The sequence below is a fragment of the Haliotis rubra genome, unplaced genomic scaffold (assembly GCF_003918875.1).
Source record: "Haliotis rubra isolate DU_JTF1 unplaced genomic scaffold, ASM391887v1 Scf499, whole genome shotgun sequence".
In the NCBI taxonomy this organism is placed as follows: Eukaryota; Metazoa; Mollusca; class Gastropoda; order Lepetellida; family Haliotidae; genus Haliotis; species Haliotis rubra.
Window position 1 is genome coordinate 181,576 of NW_025767189.1, and position 19,772 is coordinate 201,347.

General features: G+C 43.1%; 1 protein-coding gene across 1 annotated transcript; it reads right to left on the minus strand.

The window, feature by feature from the left end:
• Positions 1 to 714: 714 nt before the first annotated feature.
• LOC124291656 (putative defense protein 3) lies at positions 715 to 16,585 on the minus strand. The gene is made up of 8 exons (XM_046728707.1): positions 16,193 to 16,585; positions 13,236 to 13,378; positions 12,656 to 12,750; positions 11,436 to 11,568; positions 9,690 to 9,893; positions 6,904 to 6,999; positions 1,409 to 1,562; positions 715 to 922 (listed from the first exon to the last, which is right to left on the minus strand). The coding sequence occupies exons 1-6, from the start codon at positions 16,386 to 16,388 to the stop codon at positions 6,946 to 6,948; spliced, it is 825 nt and encodes a 274-aa protein (XP_046584663.1). The 5' UTR covers positions 16,389 to 16,585; the 3' UTR covers positions 715 to 922; positions 1,409 to 1,562; positions 6,904 to 6,945.
• Positions 16,586 to 19,772: the final 3,187 nt, after the last annotated feature.

Here is a 19,772-nt window from a genome sequence, read left to right on the forward strand (position 1 = left end):
TCTCAAATAATCGACAATAGTATGATTTATGTGATGAAAGTATCTTCTACGCAGATATAAGTAACTTCGGCGTAGGTACATAGAAATGTCACTGACTCATTGCCGGGTACGTCAACAAGCAACTCAGTGTCTCATTCGGGTTCAAATCCCAGATTGAAACAAATTTTGATTATTGGTGCTCGCAAAAGTGGTGAGGTGAAATGGGGTTTAAGGTCGTACGTGAGAATATTTCGCTCATATGACAACGTGCATGCGTGTGTATGTGTAGCTGCTTGTACTAGCCCAGACTTAAGCTGGTTTTATAGTGCTAGCTCACTGAGATACCATGCCGCAGTTAAGCATGTATACCCCACACATTGTACTGACTCCGAGCCGACCAGTCCTTGTTATAGCCATTAATGTCGAGCGCCAGGCAGGGACCAACAAGTACCATATTATAAGGTCTTTTGGTACGACGCGGCCGTGGACAGAACCCGCGACCTTCCGCTCTCCGGGCGGACGCTCTAACCACTACACCGCAGAGGCGGTTCAAGTGCTCGTTGAATTGAAATGAAGTGGTAAAGAGTAAATATCATCTAAGTATTTCCGTCTTATAGTTATCTCACACACTGATATGAAACTGAAATACGGAGAGAGAAGTATAACTCCCCAAATCACTAAATGTATAATGAACATCGTCCCGTACAAGGAGGGATAGTCACAATTCACAACAAAGAGGGTCAATCACATTTAATACATGATGTATGGAGGCTGGGCTAAAGAGGGAGGGTGTGGTGTGAGTGCTGTAGCTTTGTTTTAAGGTTGGACAGTGGGCGCGGTGGCTGCTCCGGCAGGGTGTTCACGTGGGTACTGGTGTGTTTCTGGAGGTCAATGGTGACGCTGGAGATCCACGGTCGCCACGTGTGCTGTATCTTGTTGCCCTCTGAAACAAACACATAATAAATGAACCTATTCAAGAAGAAAACATGGCATGTTATTCGACAATACCATAACAGATGAAATAAGGATAAGAAGTGATGAAAACACTCACCTACAATCTTTTGCTCTGGAGTTATCAACCAATTTTTACCAGAGCTGTTTTATGAGTGAGTGCGTTTAGTTTTACGCTGCTTTTAGCAACACCCCAGCGGGGGACACCAGAAATGGGCTTCACGCATTGTAACCATGTGAAGAATCGATCCTATGTCTCCGGCGTAACGATCGAACGCTTTAACCACTAGACTACCCCAAGCCACCAACCCACTCTTTTATGTTTGGTCCAGATGATATTACTTCATTTTGGCATTAGCTACGCAGGGTTATGTTCCTTAGACTCTTAGCATAAAATTGTTGGTTCGCCTTGATTATGTTTGTAAGTTTGTTTTGCTTTCTCAGTCACTGTATGTGTAGCTGATGGATCTGTCCTGACCTGGGGTCGCACGACCACTGGCAACGAGGAGGTAGAAATCTTTGTTCAGGTCGTAAAATCGATCATCGCCCGACAGAACCTTCTTTCGTCGAAAGGAGCATTGGAAGATACCGTCCTTGTCCGAACCAGAAACTGGAGTCAGGCCAACCGGATACTGTCGAAACAAGGGAGATAACTAGTACATACACATTTTTATTGAATACGCTTGGTATGAAACTGGTCGACACTGAATAGGTAATTGAGTGAGAGAGTGATTGAGTGTAGTTTTACGCCGCACTCAGCAATATATATTCCAGCTATATTGCGGCGGTTTGTACATAACCGTGCCTGGACCAGACAATCCAGTGATCAACAGCATGAGCATCGAGCAATTGGGATACAATGACATGTGTCAACCAAGTCAGCGAGTGTGACCACCCGATCCCGTTAGTCGCCTCTTACCACAAGCATGGGTTACTGAAGATCGAATCTAACCCGGATCTTCACCGTGAATCGGAAACCTACTGGAGTCATGTCAGTAAGATGTTGTCCAGGCGAGGGATACAATCACTAAGTTATATTTATTCACTGTGCCTTCGCAGGATACGTGTAGTGTATAATTACGAACAACAAAAAGAGTTAGAAAAGATTCATCGACAACTGTTTCAATTATTCACTGCTACGTTGCGATGAAGATTAAACAATGATAAAACAGACTGACATATCTAAGAAAGTATACAGCTGATGGTTGGGGGTATTATTTTCCCCAAACAATGTAACTTTTTAAAAAGAGTTTTGACTGTGACTATACGTGTCGCCAAAACACCACACATAACCTTTACAATGTTGTGGGTAGGATATCATAACAATCGGGATTTTGTTGAATCGCACGTGCACGTTATGCAACGACAGAATGTAACACACTCGGTAGAGATTTTTAGTGGTGTAGCTGTTAAAGGCACATATCAAAATGCCAGAGGTCATCAGCAACGGAGCGAGGACGAGCCACTGGGATGTCGCACATGGGTGGTCCGACCAGCCATATTGCCAGAAGGCTATACAATTCAAGGCAGACCATCATCAGACAAATTACACGAATCAGCCAGACTGGCCAGACAACTGCCCGTCCCAAGACTGAAAGATCGGGAGTGACCACTCCGCAAGATGCCCATCACCGGAAAGTCACAGTGACGTCATCAGCATCAACAGCGTCAGCAGGAACACAGTGATGAGATGACTGCGTGCTGTCAACCATTCGGGGCATGTCATTCAACCGTCAACAGTTGGACGAGGGACTGGCAAACTCGCAACTGGGTACGGTATCTGTGGTGGTTTGGCAACACGTACACTTTTCAAAATATTTACGTTGTTTTATGGTACATAATCCCAAAGCACTTTCTGGCACCGGTGTGTACTTTCTTCTGTGTTTCAGTTTACTTTGCTTACTCTGCTATCTGCATGTACACTGCCAGTCCGTCTAGCTAGATATCATCACCATCCAACGTAAAGAAAATCATTGTACACCTTCAAAAGTTTACTTTCTAAAATATCATAGGTATTTTATGGTATTTAGTGGTGTACCTAAACGGTACAAATTAAAAACGATTTCTTCTACTGATAAGGGTTATTCTACTTTTATACTGTTACAGTGTATCTCCATATATATACATACATACATACATACATACATACATACATACATACATACATACATACATACATACATACATACATACATACGTACGTACGTACGTACGTACGTACGCACGCACGCACTTTTTAAAAACCTAAAAGGTGTATTAGGCTATTAGCATATTCATTCCCGCATGGCTTTAAGAAATCGTTTCGTATAAGTCTGATGTCGCTCGACTCGGGCCACTGCGCATGTACACGGATCCATCCCTAAAACTTTCTTTGTGCATCTAAAACGTGACTGTTATCACGACGTCAAAGAACATGACGATGCAAAACATCATTTTCTTCAGAATCTTGCAAGTCATCCCCAGTACATTGTAGTAAGCAGTGTGTTAGTGGTCGTGTAGCTATAGAACTGTAACTAGCGTGGTGACACGGCTACCCGTTACGCCCTGATAACGCTCTTACCAGTGACGTTGCTCATCGTGATATCCGCTATTGAGTATACGCTTCTTTATGTTCGTGAATGATGTGGAGTAGAATCTGTAGACATACACCTAGCCTCTAGACGAGAATACTTGAAGCTTTCAGTAATCGACCTGTTTTGAACAGATCCAGCGAAGTTGAGGCCCCTGATGCTGGTGTGAATCCGTCGTCTTTAAATGCAACTAAAACTATCTATCGTTGAGCAAAATGAATATTGAATCCTCTCTTTTACCTTCAGTCCAATGAACCCGCGAAGGTCTGCGTTAGAACTGGCCTTCAGTAACCCATGCTTGTCGTAAGAGGCGACTAACGGGATCGGGTGGTCAGGCTCTCTGACTTATTAGACACATGTCATCGGTTCCCAATTGCGCAGATCGATGCTCATGCTGTTGATCACTTGATTGTCTGGTCCAGACTCGATTATTTACAGACCGCCGCCATATAGCTGGAATATTGCAGACTGCGGCGTAAAACTATACTCACTCACTCACTCACTCACGATGACCTCTATTGAATTAACCCGACACCTTATCTCCAGGCAAGGCTATATGGAACGCAACGATAGATCTCCAGACAGTGTAATACAGAACCGAACGTCTTCGCTCCAGACAGTGTAACATAAAACCCAACGTTTTGGCTCCAGACAGTGTAACATAGAACCCAACGCCTTGGCTCCAGACAGTGTAACATAGAACCCAACGCCTGAACTCCAGACAGTGTAACATAGAACCCAACGCCTTAGCTCCAGACAATGTAACATAGAACCCAACGCCTTAGCTCCAGACAATGTAACATAGAACCCAACGTCTTAGCTCCAGACAGTGTAACATAGAACCCAACACCTTAGCTCCAGACAATGTAACACAGAACCCAACGTCTTAGCTCCAGACAGTGTAACATACATAGAACCCAAGCCTTAGCTCCAGACAGTGTATCATGTAACCCAACACCTTAGCTCCAGACAATGTAACATAGAACCCAACGTCTTAGCTCCAGACAGTGTAACATAGAACCCAACGCCTTAGCTCCAGAGCAGTGTAACATAGAACCCAACACCTTAGCTCCAGACAGTGTAACATAGAACCCAACGTCTTAGCTCCAGACAGTGTAACATAGAACCCAACGTCTTAGCTCCAGACAGTGTAACATAGAACCCAACGTCTTAGCTCCAGACAGTGTAACATAGAACCCAACGTCTTAGCTCCAGACAGTGTAACATAGAACCCAACGTCTTAGCTCCAGACAGTGTAACATAGAACCCAACGTCTTAGCTCCAGACAGTGTAACATATAACCCAACCCTCCAGACGTCTTAGCTCTCAGACAGTGTAACATAGAACCCAACAGTCTTAGCTCCAGACAGTGTAACATAGAACCCAACGTCTTAGCTCCAGACAGTGTAACATAGAACCCAACACCTTAGCTCCAGACAGTGTAACATAGAACCCAACGTCTTAGCTCCAGACAGTGTAACATAGAACCCAACGTCTTAGCTCCAGACAGTGTAACATAGAACCCAACGTCTTAGCTCCAGACAGTGTAACATAGAACCCAACACCTTAGCTCCAGACAGTGCTCCAGAACAACACCTTAGCTCCAGACAGTGTAACATAGAACCCAACACCTTAGCTCCAGACAGTGTAACATGTAACCCAACACCTTAGCTCCAGACAGTGTAACATAGAACCCAACGCCTTAGCTCCAGACAGTGTAACATAGAACCCAACGTCTTAGCTCCAGATAGTGTAGACCCAACGTCTTAGCTCCAGATAGTGTAACATAGAACCCAACGTCTTAGCTCCAGACAGTGTAACATAAAACCCAACACCTTAGCCCCAGACAGTGTGACATAGAACCCAAGCCTTAGCTCCAGACAGTGTATCATGTAACCCAACACCTTAGCTCCAGATAGTGTAACATAGAACCCAACGTCTTAGCTCCAGACAGTGTAACATAGAACCCAACGCCTTAGCTCCGGACAGTGTAACATAGAACCCAACGTCTTAGCTCCAGACAGTGTAACATAGAACCCAAAGTCATGGCTCCAGACACTGTAACATAGAACCCAACATCTTAGCTCCAGACAGTGTAACATAGAACCCAACGCCTTATCTCCAGACAGTGTAACATAGAACCCAACGCCTTAGCTCCAGACAGTGTGACACAGAACCCAACGCCTTAGCTCCAGAGAGTGTATCATGTAACCCAACATCTTAGCTCCAGACAGTGTATCATGTAACCCAACATCTTAGCTCCAGACAGTGTAACATAGAACCCAACGTCTTAGCTCCAGACAGAGTAACATAGAACCCAACGTCTTAGCTCCAGACAGTGTAACATAGAACCCAACGTCTTAGCTCCAGACAGTGTAACATAGAACCCAACGTCTTAGCTCCAGACAGTGTAACATAGAACCCAACGTCTTAGCTCCAGACAGTGTAACATAGAACCCAACGCCTTAGCTCCAGACAATGTAACATAGAACCCAACGTCTTAGCTCCAGACAGTGTAACATAGAACCCAACGTCTTAGCTCCAGACAGTGTAACATAGAACCCAACGTCTTAGCTCCAGACAGTGTAACATAGAACCCAACGTCTTAGCTCCAGACAGTGTAACATAGAACCCAACGTCTTAGTGTAACATAGAAACCCAACGTCTTTAGCTCCAGACAGTGTAACATAGAACCCAACGTCTTAGCTCCAGACAGTGTAACATAGAACCCAACGTCTTAGCTCCAGACAGTGTAACATAGAACCCAACGCCTTAGCTCCAGACAGTGTAATATAGAACCCAACGTCTTAGCTCCAGACAGTGTAACATAGAACCCAACGTCTTAGCTCCAGACAGTGTAACATAGAACCCAACGTCTTAGCTCCAGATAGTGTAACATAGAACCCAACGTCTTAGCTCCAGATAGTGTAACATAGAACCCAACGCCTTAGCTCCAGACAGTGTAACATAGAACCCAACGTCTTAGCTCCAGACACTGTAACATAGAACCCAACGCCTTGGTTCCAGACAGTGCTATGCAGTGCACAAAGCTTTTTCTCCAATGTTATATAGAATAAACGCCTTAGCTCTTAGCATTGTAATATAGATCCCAAGGCCTTAGCTCTTAGCAGTGTGACATATAACCCAAGGCCTTAGCACCAGACAGTGTAATATAGAACCCAAGACCTTAGCGCGTTAAACGTACACAGCGCCTTGAGACAGCCTTATACAGCACAACGCTTTAACACCAGGCACCTGCTTACTGTCGAACATTCACTGACTGTGTGACTACACCTGATGAGATTTTTCCAGTGTGTGTATATTTGATACAGCATTTCAATAAACTGCAACCAAGCCTGATATAGGACCGTTGCCATTCTGAGTTGTACGTTACGCAGCTTACCTGTGATATCCTGATGTTGGAGTGGCCGATGTTGTAGGAGGGTTAAAAGAAGATGCCGGTGCCTACCTCCACACACTCGGTGACGCTGTCCCAGCCCTGGATACAAAAGATATGTGGATAAACCAACGGATAGTAATAAATTAGCAATAAACAAATTACGACTGTCACTGCTTATTTTGACTCGGTGGTTGAACGGTGTCAGGCCGGGAGAGCCACATTCCATGTTCACGCAACCACATATAACTATTGCCGGGAGAGCCACATTCCATGTTCACGCAACCACATATAACTATTGCCGGGAGAGCCACATTCCATGTTCACGCAACCACATATAACTATTGCCGGGAGAGCCACATTCCATGTTCACGCAACCACATATAACTATTGCCGGGAGAGCCACATTCCATGTTCACGCAACCACATATAACTATTGCCGGGAGAGCCACATCAATTTTGGCTATCTGTTTCGGAAATGTGGCTCTCCCGGCCTGTAACTGTTAAACGAGAATTTGTGTTGGCTGTGGCGCGAGTTGGCAGTGTGCACTGCCCCACCCTCCTCCATCGCATTATAGAAAGCATACTAATCATATCATTCAATTCATGTATAACTGACTTTTCGTGGCACATCTTTAAACAAAAGTAACAATTCGTCTTCTAATATGTGGCCTTCAATTGCAAATAGTTGATTCAAAGTACCACTTCGCTTAAGTCTCCAACCATTCTACTCCACGACCTCTGCCCACCCGCCCTACTCGAATCCCACCCTACATCCTCCCTGCCCCACCCCTACATCCTCCCTACCCCACCCCTACATCCTCCCTGCCCCACCCCTACATCCTCCCTACCCCACCCCTACATCCTCCCTACACAAACCCTCCCCCTCCCTACACAACCCCTGCCTACATCCTCCCTGCCCCACCCTACATCCTCCCTACCCCACCCCTATATCCTCCCTACACCACCCCTGCCTATATCCTCCTTGCCCCACCCCTACATCCTCCCTACCCCACACCTACATCCTCCCTGCCCCACCCCTACATCCTCCCTACCCCACCCCTATATCCCTCCCTAGCCTACACCTACATCCTCCCTGCCCCACCCCTACATCCTCCCTACCCCACCCCTACCCTACCCCATCCCTACATCCTCCCTACCCCATCCCGTCGTGAATTTGCCCTCAACTGTATCCGCGCTGGGTGGTAAGGGTCCCTTTGAGAAGGTATAGTCTTTTCGTCAACAGATGTCCTGAAACCTCCAAGGAATGGGAATATAGTCATCGTGGTTTGGTTGGTTCATGAGTGAGGTTAGTTTTACGCCGCACTCAGCAATATTCAAGCTACATGGCAGTGGTATCTAAAAGGTCGAGTCTGGACCAGACAATCCAGTGACCAACACCAAGAGCATCGATCTACGCAACTAGGATACGATGACATGTGTCAACCAACTCCGCGAGACTGACCACCTTATCCCGTTAATCGTCTCTTCCGGCAAACATGGGTTACTGAAGACCAGTTCTAACCCGGATCTTCAGGGATTTGTATGATCGTTATCACGGGTCTACGGTTCCTTACAGTTACAAACGCCGGGTACAAATCACAACTGTTTCCAGAACCTTTCATTGGTATCCATAACAGGTTATCATGATCACCAACACCCTTTGACCTAATTTGCCTGTGAAATAGCTTTATATAACAAAATATTTTCGAAGATATTATTATTAGTTGATAAACATATTTTTCATACACTGGTATCTAGAGCTATCTTTTCACTTGTTGAAACTGCCAAATACTCTATACAACTATCGATATACTCTGTACATCATTGCAAGTCAAGATAATAGGTATAACGTTCTATGATTTGTACACACTTCTATGTGCCATCTGCTGTACATTATCATACATGATGTAATTTGGTGCTATGTGTACATCAATTTTAAAACCTCACTAAAAATATGCTATGCTACCATGCTCCAAAAATGCTGTTTCTGTAGTTTTATACACGTTACTGTATATCTACTTTTGTTATGCATGAAAATGGGAAATAAAAGACTTAAATTAGAAAAAGGAAATTCTAACCCGGATCTTCACGAAAGAAGTGATCATGGGATGTGGGGAGTTAATCCCAACTGTCATGTGTCGTGGCTCAGATTGCGGATGCAAATAACTAACCACCTCTTCATGCGTGACGTTAAACGTAATAGATATCTGCATGCAAGAATCACGTCTATTGTTCGTTTTGGTTTGTTTGCTGTTTAATGCCTCAAATATTCCCGCTATATGCAGTGTATAAAATATAGCCCGTCCCTGATCGTCTATCTTTGTGAAGGAGGGTCTATTAAATAATCAAGGCCGTCCTTTGGTCGGGGGAAATATTTGAAAAAAGAAACTTCACTTGTTGATTTGTTATTGTTTTACTTTATGGGATTGGCTGTGTTTATTCAGGACTGGTCACTTATTTCGACAGCCAGTCCTTGGACAGGCGACATTTCAAAACTAAAAAATGTTATTCACTGCAATATGGCGGCGGTCTGTAAGTAATCGAGCCTGGACCAGAAAATCCAGATCAACAGCATGAGCATCCTTCTCATTACTAGGATACGATGACATGTTTCAACCAAGTCTGGCAGTCTGACCACCCGATCCCGTTAGTTGCCTTTTACGACAAGCAATACATGCGTTGTTGAAGACTGGTTCTAACCCGGATCTGCACAGGTTCTAACATGTCGCGATCAGTTAACGGGTATTCATGGAGCTAGGCCCTACAATGAGTATGTACATAGGGTCTACCATCTGGGTGTCTTCTGAGAAGCCCAGGGCGACCCACTTGTCCCCGAGGCCGAGGTGCACGGTGGTGATAGTGAAGTCGATGGTGGGGACGTGCCATCCCCGGTCCTGCCACGACACCAGCACGGAACACCCTCCCAGCGCCTCACAGTCGTGGAAACAGCCCATGGTGTCCCCACACCGGGGGTCCATCGTGAAGCGGGCGTCCTGTAAAGTGAAGGATATGTGTAATACTGTAACGGACATCCAAAACGTTCTCACTATTTGACCTCTGTTAACAAACGAAACATGCAAAACATGTCAAAGGACGAATCATGAGAGAGCGGTAATGTTCCTATTAAGGACCGTTCATAATTTATGGCTAGGGGTTGGGGGTGAGGGTGGCGGTGATTTGAGGGGGTCACCCATTTTGTTCTGGGGAGGTAGGGGGCATGTACGAGGGGGTGGGGGGTGGTTCAGCAAATTTTGCACATATGAATATTTAAAAATATGCTTAAAAATTAGGGGGCATTGATTTTGTATAATTTGCAAGGGGGGATCACTTACCTTGTACGTAGATTTTAAGGGTAGGGTGGGGTTTGTGTCATTCATATTATTAATGTTCCTGATCCAATTCACCATGTCACCCCACTTGCCATAAATTACGAACGGTCCCTTACAATACCTGATTATGCCATTGTTGACTCCAGGGCGATATTTTACGTCGCATCAGGAAGTATCCACTAGACAACTACTTACAACAACTGCACCGATTATATAAACCTCATTTGATCAGTCAAGATATATCCTTTAAGTGTTACTTTGAAACCTACGGATGTGAGTGAAAACAGGTTTGTTTGTTTTTATTATCGTGAAAGTTCCAGATACATAGTTGACATATTCAAGATAATTATCTAAAAACATCCAGAAACTAACTGGAGCTATCTTGACAACATCAACTTCTGTTTGAAATTCAAGGTGAAATGTTGATAATTCCTGATCAATTGCATTCAGCTAATGTACCTTTCCAGGGCTTCAATTTCTGCTTTTAACTGACACTGTTGCCAGGAAAAATACTTGCAGGATAAGAATTTGAATTTCCAGACAGCACCTTGAATTTTCGAGATAAGAATTTGAATTTGGATTTACAATTATATTGTTTCCGTTGAAATCAGTACCTATGGAACCATGGGGTTACATCGTCTATATCATACAGTGCTATATCGACCTCGATTCAAAGACTATGGAATGCTAGACGAGACACAGTCGCGCTGTCACATTGTCGCCGGGCGGTGGGGTAGCTTAGTGGATAAAGCGTTCGTTCGTCACGCCGAAGACCGGCTTCGATTCCCCACATGGGTACAATGTGTGAATCCCATTTCTGGTTTCCCCCGCCGTAATATTGCTGGAATATTGCTAAAAGCGGCGTGAAACCAAACTCACTCACTCACACTGTCGCCCTTACAGAAACGCGTCAAACAATAACCAGACATTCTGTCCATTTGTCGTATTGTCGCTCTTTGAATAATATATTTTATTCTACAAAAGGGCGTTAGTGTCAGGTCAAACTAAGTCAGGTTGTTGCATTGTCGCGTCTTTTAAGGGCAACAATGTCCCTTCTGGGATTTCATAAAAGACCGATTGAGAAAACTAAAACAAGGAATGCTTCAGAGAAGAAGTGAAACGATTGTTGTTATTAAATGAGAAAAAAACTTAAACTATGTTTACCCAAGGCAGTCATCAGAATATACCCTGTCAAATTAAATTTACCTTTATAGAGCAGGGATACATGTTTCTTGTGAGCCACGTGGTCTGGAATGGCACGTGAATCTGCAGGTTGCCCGTGACGATGGATGAGGTCACGTTGACCCAGATGGTGCTATAGCTCTCAACAAATGTCGCTCTGACAGAAAACATACAATGTCATTAAAAGTAAAACACATTTATTCAAACGACAAACTGACAAAGCCGAAATAGGCATTCACCACACGAAGATAGATGTAACATACTTGTGTAATCAACACACTCAAATGATGTGCTACGTATACAGAGTGGTGGTGATTGCCACATGGTCTAGAAGCTTAGTCTCTACAGAGACCATATAATCTATTATATGGTCTCTGGTCTCTATAAGGGACCGTTCATAATTTATGGCCAGTGTGTGTGTGTGTGTGTGAGTGAGTGAGTGAGATGATGATTATTATGGAGTAGCATGTACAATGTGAATGTGAATGACCCCCCCCTAAAATTTATGCACAAAGTAAGTGACCCCCCTGCATGTCGTGTACAAAATCAATGACCCCCCCTCCTCCTTCCAATATTTTTAAAGCATAATTTTAAATATGTCTATGTACAAAATTGCTGACCCCCTAGAAACATGTGTACAAAATTGCTGACCCCCACCCCCATGGGTGCCCCCTTTAAAACATCTTTCTCCACTCTTCTTTCCCAGGGGAACGGTCCCTAAAATATTAAATATAGCCCCATTTATTTTGAAAAGGAGCCCCAGTGCTGAAGAAATCTAGACTTGCTTCTTTAGAGCGTTTGAATTACACGCAGTGATGGGCTGAAATATATGATATATTATGGTTCATGGACTTTGCTGCGGCATAGAGGTACCGAATATTTTGATATTTATAATATAGTAAATAAACATTAATTACGCATAGTTCTGTACACGTTTTATTGACTATTGCATATGCAGTTTAGAAGCAATATGTATTATGGATTATGAAAGAAGGGATCTTTCTTCAGTCTTCAACCTCTGTTTGAAATGAAAAGATGTTAAAGGATGCTAAGTGTCGTACCTCATTGTATCTCAGCATCTAAGTCGACTTTAACTACACACACACAATAATTAGTGAATGAAAAGTTGGTTTTCAGACAAGTTATTTCACTCGTCTGTAGAGAAAACCCAAACAATATATTCAAGCGACGCAACACATTGTGCGCCGACCCATATCCCCGCCCACAAATGTTGGAGCCCTCACCTAAAGACGATATGGTCATTGAGTCCAGCAGGTGCTTGCCACACAAAGTCTAGGCTGGTCTTGGTCTGGTTGTTGCTGTGAGTCAAGGCGCTGTTCTGAATGTAACAATACAAGACACTCATTAATTTGATTTTCATATCAGCAAGACCAGAACAGCATATTATCAAACGATGATATCCATCTGTATGCTGACGTCATTAAGACCCCTTGGTATTCATCACCAACCTGTGCTGTACCGAAAGAGGCAACAAATGGATCGGGAGATCAGCCTGGATGACTTGATTACATGGCGGATCATAGCTAATGATATCACTGCATTGTCTGGTCCTCACTCGGTTATTTACAGGCTGCCGTTATACAGCTGGAACGTTAAAAACCAAACAGAACTACTGTGTTTCGATGATGATGATGATGGAATATTTTAGGGAATTATGCAAAAGGGAATAGCAGCTACATTACTGTGACGTCCTCCACAACGACGACATGACAATAACAGTAACATCGCAATGACGCGAGAAAAACCCATAACGATGTTGATGATGAAAGCGATGACGACGAAGACGACATTGACAGCACATACCCCTGACGGTCCACAGACTCCCTGGGTCAACATGACGGGGGTGAATGTCCCGATGAACTCTGTCTGGTCATAGCGAGGGTCAGCTCTCCTGGCCTGGATGAGGAAGCCCTTGAACATGTGGCTACATCGAGACTCGAGCGTCACTGTAACCACATGGGAGAACATGGCTTGTTAGGGAACGTTCATAATTTATGGCTAGAGGGGGTGATGATGATTTTTATGGAGTAGCATGTACAATGTGAGTGACACTCCCCCCTAAATTTATGTACAAAGTAAGTGACACCCCCTCCCCCCGCATGTCATGTGCAAAATCAATGACTCCCCTCCCCTTCTCATATTTTTAAGCATATTTTTTAAATATTCTTGTGTACAAAATTGCTGAACCCCCTACCTCCCCACTCCCTAGAACAAACTGGGTGACCCCCCAACCCCACCCCTTAAAATCATCATCACACCCCCTAGCCATAAATTATGAAGGGTCCCTTATATCTATCTTTTTTTCAATTATTTTTTATCAGTTAATTGTTTACTGTAAATCGTGAATAAATGCGGGTGTCCTTTGCTCGCATCAACGAGGTGACGTATTTATCACTGTGTACCAAAGTATATTGACATTTTTTGCTTAAAGATGACATATACTCTAGGGGGTTACAAATACATAAATCACTAGTTGACAGACGCATATATTTGGTGACGCATTAACCACATTTTTACAGTAATCGTAGATTCGTAAAAGGTAGCGAGGTTCGATTCCAAACATGGCTACAAAATATTAGGCCCATTTCCGGGTTCCTCCGCTCTGATGTTGCTTACAGCGGCGTAAGACCAAACTCACTGCAGTACTCAAAGAATATATACTTGATTAACTACCATTGTACCCTGATTGGGACGTTGCGCATTATATCGATCACTGATTTGTCTGATTCGATTATTGAAAATCGTGTTATGTACAATCCTATTGATACGAAAATGTAGATTTTATAACTGTCTTGTGAAAATTATTTTGATATTTAACAACAACGATTAAATGCCGTATAACACCGTAAAAGGAGAATGAATTTTTAAGAGTAATTGTATCGGGGTAATATTAACATACCATGCGTACTACAGGCATAACTGTTCGTGGAATCGCAGAGAGTTTTGGAGGTAAATGCAGTAAATGAGCGCAGCAAATGAAAGGCTGTTTTGCAATACCCAGCCATGAAAGATTCACTACACCGAGTAGTATTAACATACCATTCATCACGATGCTTGAATCCCATACTACAGGCATAACTGTTCGTGGAATCACAGCGAGCTTTGGAGGTTAATTCAGTAAATGAACGCCAGCAAATGAAAGGTTGTTTTGCAATACCCAGCCATGACAGATTCACTACACTCATATGAAAAAACAGAGTATTCTTTCAGTAGTGGATAAAAGTTAACGCCATCCACTCTCCAGTATCTGCCAAACCAGATCCCATTTGACGTAACAGCAAAATGGTGGTACCAACTATATGAATGCATCACTGATGACACCAAGAGTTCGCAAAAATAATAAGCATGTCTTTCTTTGATGCTTACACCTGCCACCCCCGCAGTTTGCATAAAAAAGTAAATGTTGTTAACATTTAAGCAATAATTTACTCAAGAGATCAGACATATGTATATCATACTAGTGTTACTTTGTCATATCTTTCTATATTTGTATGTTCCAGTTTTGCAAAGCGCATGATACATAGGATAGAAACACAGCACATTTAGAGAATAACACATGTTCTATAAACCAGGATACTTTTTGACAGACTTGTACCAACTTATACATGAACCAGATAAAACATGACTTAATGTACTACGCTCTCCAAATGGGAATCCCACGTTATGTTCTTGACATTTTCATCAATAACATTGTCTCTTGTTGGCTCTTCTAGAAATGTCGTCACTCGTGACGTCGAGGCGGACACGTCTGTGACAGCCCGTCACGACCTAACAGCATTCCACGCACAATGGAGGAGGTGGCATTTGGTGGCATAGTCTGTATGCTTTTGTACTGAGTAATGCATACGTATCGTCACACAATTATTTGGATTCTTAAAGAAAAAACGACTACCTGGCATTTACGCAGAACAACAGATTGTCTCGGAGACATTCACCTGTTTCCTAAATGTATTTGATCACAAATGTGGTTGTACTTAGGCTGTGACGGGGAAAGGGGAGGATGCTGTTTCGTGGCGATACAGAGGTTATTAAGGGGCCCGTCGGTCGAACTACAGGCAGGATTCGACTGTTGTACTGTCAATATTTCCTTACACACGACTTCATTTTTGGTCTTGCCTTGGTTAAACGTTTAGTTTCCATGACGATTCCTGGAACAGGTATTTCGTCTTGGCGATTCATATTACAGTGATACTGGTCTTCATCGAAGTGTTATTTGTCTGAGACCTGCATAAATTCGGTCATTTCTCTCGCAGGAAACTAACTGGTATTTTGTTCAAGGAAGCCTTAGACCCAACTCATTCACTCACTCATACTTAATGTACTACTACCACTTCGATACTTTTTGAAGGATCTCAACAAGTTAGGCTACAATAACATCATACAAAATGGCTAGATATGTTTCTGTCTGGGACAAGGCTGGACATCCTATCGTTGTAACATCCCACACAATAATTAACATTCACTTCCCTATCCAACCAATTATGAACGGTAGAAATAGATAATAACGGCAAGTTACTGTATGGATGACAACTTCTTTAATACATTAATAACAACGTTATTGTTTTCCATGAAGTATCTGCCTATTTCTGGTGTCCCCCGCCGTGATGTTGCTGGAATATTGCTAAAAGCGGCGTAAAACCAAACTCAGTCAGTCAGTCAGTCCATGAAGTATCTTGCTTTTGTTCATTACAAATCAACTTCTAAAATGTCAGAAAATATGACTTGGGGGAGCATCCTGGCAAAGCATAAATGTTTCTCACCTGTAATCTTTTTCTTTTCATAATAGCTTGTGTCGGATACTTTGATAATAAACGGTGATGGTACTGTCTGCGGTGCCGTTCCATGATGTCCCAGTGGAAACATTGAGGGGCACGCCATTTCTACCGCTCCAAAGGAATACCCCAGAGTCCTTGCCATGAGGCAAGATAGCAACACAGTCACAACACTCAGGTGCATTCTGGCAAGGTGAGCTAAATATTTTGGCCCAGAAAAAGTCACCTTAGTTCATGAGACAGTGTATCCAGTACGGGTCCTATCCTAAGGAAAATAGTACTGGCCTTACCGGAAGTGCGCCCAAGAGAACCCCAGTGACAGGTGTCCAGTCACAAGATGTGGTCGAGCCCGCAATTATGACAGATTAAAGTGGTGCTTCTTTGAGTGTGAGATTTCATTCTGCTTGACATCTATGGCGTCATGAAAATGTCAGAGTGCACGGCAATCGTGTGTCAGTTGTGTGGAAAGCATGACGTTTGTTCTGACATAATGCATCCAGCAGTCCACAATGACACTGTAATGGGCTTTGATATTAAACATACAATTTTCCATACTCATGTCATAACTCAAAAACAGTTACACCTCTCTAACTTAAGGTTTGTGACTTACCATTAACTATGTAAATATTTAGACCACGTATTCATAAAAAGTAAAAGGACTTTTGTATAGTTAGATATGGCATGATTGCATGTTTACTGTAGTATAGTAATGAGTGAGAGAGTTTAGTTTTATGCCGCACCCAGCAATATTCCAGCTATATGGCGGCGGTCTGTAAATAATCGAGGCTGGACCAGACAATCCAGTGATCAAAAGCATGAGCATCGATCTGAGCAATAGGGAACCGATGACATGTGTCAACCAAGTCAGCGAGCCTGACCACCCGATCCCGTTAGTCGTCTCTTACGACAACCATGGGTTACAGAAGACTCATTCTAACCGGACCTTCACGGATCTGCAGTATAGTATCATTGCGAGGACCTCAGTTAGTATTGCCTTTTTGATGGCAAGTGTTTCCTGCTGAAGAATTTGATTCAAAGTTTACTTGATTTCCTTCGAGATGTTTGTGTGTAACTGCATTTAGTATTTCTTTCGAGATGTCTGTATGTAAGTTAGTTTTATTTCATGTGTTTGTGTGTCTTATGTTCGTTTCATGTAGTGTTGTAGCCAAGATGCTTCCTGTAACTAGTTTTTCTGTGCTTTGTTCCTATGCTTTTGTGAAGGTGTTGGTGTTAATCTATTGTCTCATTGTTTTCATTGTGAACAGCTGACGTTTATACACACAAATATTTGCAAGAATGTGTGTCTGATTTTACAAAACGAATGTCCAGAATTAATAATGCTTGTATTTCCCAAGCGACTTTCGTAAATTCAATGCGTTGTTACTAACAATATGGTATGAAAGCCTATTATTATTTTTTACAGATTAAAGATAGCATGCAGCAGAGAGGGTTGGGGTGATCCTGGCACAGTTAGGCTGGTAAGGCTCATCATCAGCTCAGGGCCCTTGTCCCCTCTACACGCAGCCCAGACAGCGAATGGGACTTCTCCCGGGAAACGCTGCCTATATAGTCGAAACCACCAAGAACTTTTCGGAGAATATGAAGGTTCTCCAACACTGCAGTCTTCTGCATTACCCAGAGTGTCAGAAGGGTTGTGCTCCCGGTGGAGAACCCGGGCACTCTCCTGATCTGTGCCAAGAGGTCAGGAGGTACCAAACGAAGGGCACCGAGAACAATGGGGAGCCTGATGACAGTGTACTTGGGATGCAAGTGAGACAATTCAAAGGCGATGTCCGCATACTTAGCATGCTTTTCCTGAATCTTGCCAATCACATTGCTGTCAAAAGGGACAGAAAATTCAATGATATAAATAAATTCATTGGCTTTACAAAAAGGACAAGATCAGGTTTGTAGGCTGGAATTCTTCTGAGGCAGTATATGGGTCTGTTCCACAGAAGTTTGAAAGCATCATTTTCCACGATGCCCTGGACATGTTAAGGGTCGTACAATGGGTGAACCTCGGGGCCAAAACCACAGGCATGGCTGAGGCGGTAATGAGACAACGACGTGTCGTTTAAGATATGCCGTTTCTGCCAAGGAAGGACATCTACTTGCAGGGTGTTGAATAGTCTCTCGTACAGACCCTGAAGCAAATATATCCAAGAAAGCCCACACAAGTCTAGAAAATGTGGCAAGTCTAGATTTCCTCAGCTTCAGGGTCTGTACCAATCTGCTGAATTCACAAGCCAGAATATGGCTTGTAATTATCAGTTGATCTCTAGCTGTCACTAGTGTTTAATATTAACTCATGGGGAGCCTCCCCCACCACTCCCCAAGACCCCACACTGAGCCAAGACCTCCTGCTTCTGCCTGTCCTCTCACTCCAGACAAACAACGTGTGTGATTACACTAGAGACCTGATAACTTATAAAATCTGAGTAGAAAGAAGAGAGAAGAGAGAAGAAAGTCTCAGGGCTCCTTTTCATTATATATTTTTTTTTACTATGAACTTTTTTCAGTAAAATATGTTCATTTCAGAGACTAGTTGTTAGTCTAGGTGTTGAACAGTCTCAGCAAATGCATTAAACTGTTAACATTCTCTATGAGAATCACATTTTGGTGATTGCGATTGGGAGGAAGTGACTGGTCCTTGGCAGCAAAGTTAAACCCCTCTGTTTCATTTTTACGACCAACCGACTTCGTCCAGGAGAAGGAGTCGGTTGGTTTGCTATTTTGTTCCACACACTACCTATACAAACGATGCAGTGGTTTACCCAGAAAGCTTGTCCTTAATTGTCCGAATCCTAGCAGACTTGATGGATGACTTCACCTGGTTTACTCCCATCACAGTACCGTCCAGCTGTACATCGCCATCAATCAAATCGGCTTCAACGTTGATGGCCTGTCAAAGAATCTTGGTACGCTTGAAATAGCCGTGGAATTCCTTGATTTCATCATGAAACTTGACATGCCTCACCAGATGATCGATCATCAAATAAATAAATATGTGCAAAGTTACGCAGTAAAGTTATATTATGAAGATCGTCCACAATAATCAAACCCCAGCATCCCGTGCTGATTGGCATATATAAACGTGTATATAACAGCGGAACGCAGGTACTGGGCTCTGTTGTCAGTCACGATCCATCTATAACATATGTTATATACTCATGCCAATAATGGTTGTCACCCCTTTAATTTTTTAATTGGAGAGGGTGTGTGTGTGGGGTTGGGGTGGGGAGGGGGGTGACAACCATTATTGGCATGAGTATATTTGGGATTATACTTTCTCAGTAAATATAACATGTTACATTTGACCACTTTCTAAAATGGCATCGTGTATTTCATGATCCTTCTAGTTAGGCAGTCAAGACTCTGGATGTCATTCTTAGTCCAAACTACTGGAAAGGAATAAGAAAGGGCTGACACAGCAGACGTATTTTTTCTTATGACCTTGTTTTGTGAAATTAGGTCTGAGCTTTTCTTTAAGCAAGATTTATACTCATGATCAGTCGGGAGCTTGTCTTAAATATGGACATTCTTGAGCTTGTCTCGAACTTGCATTCCA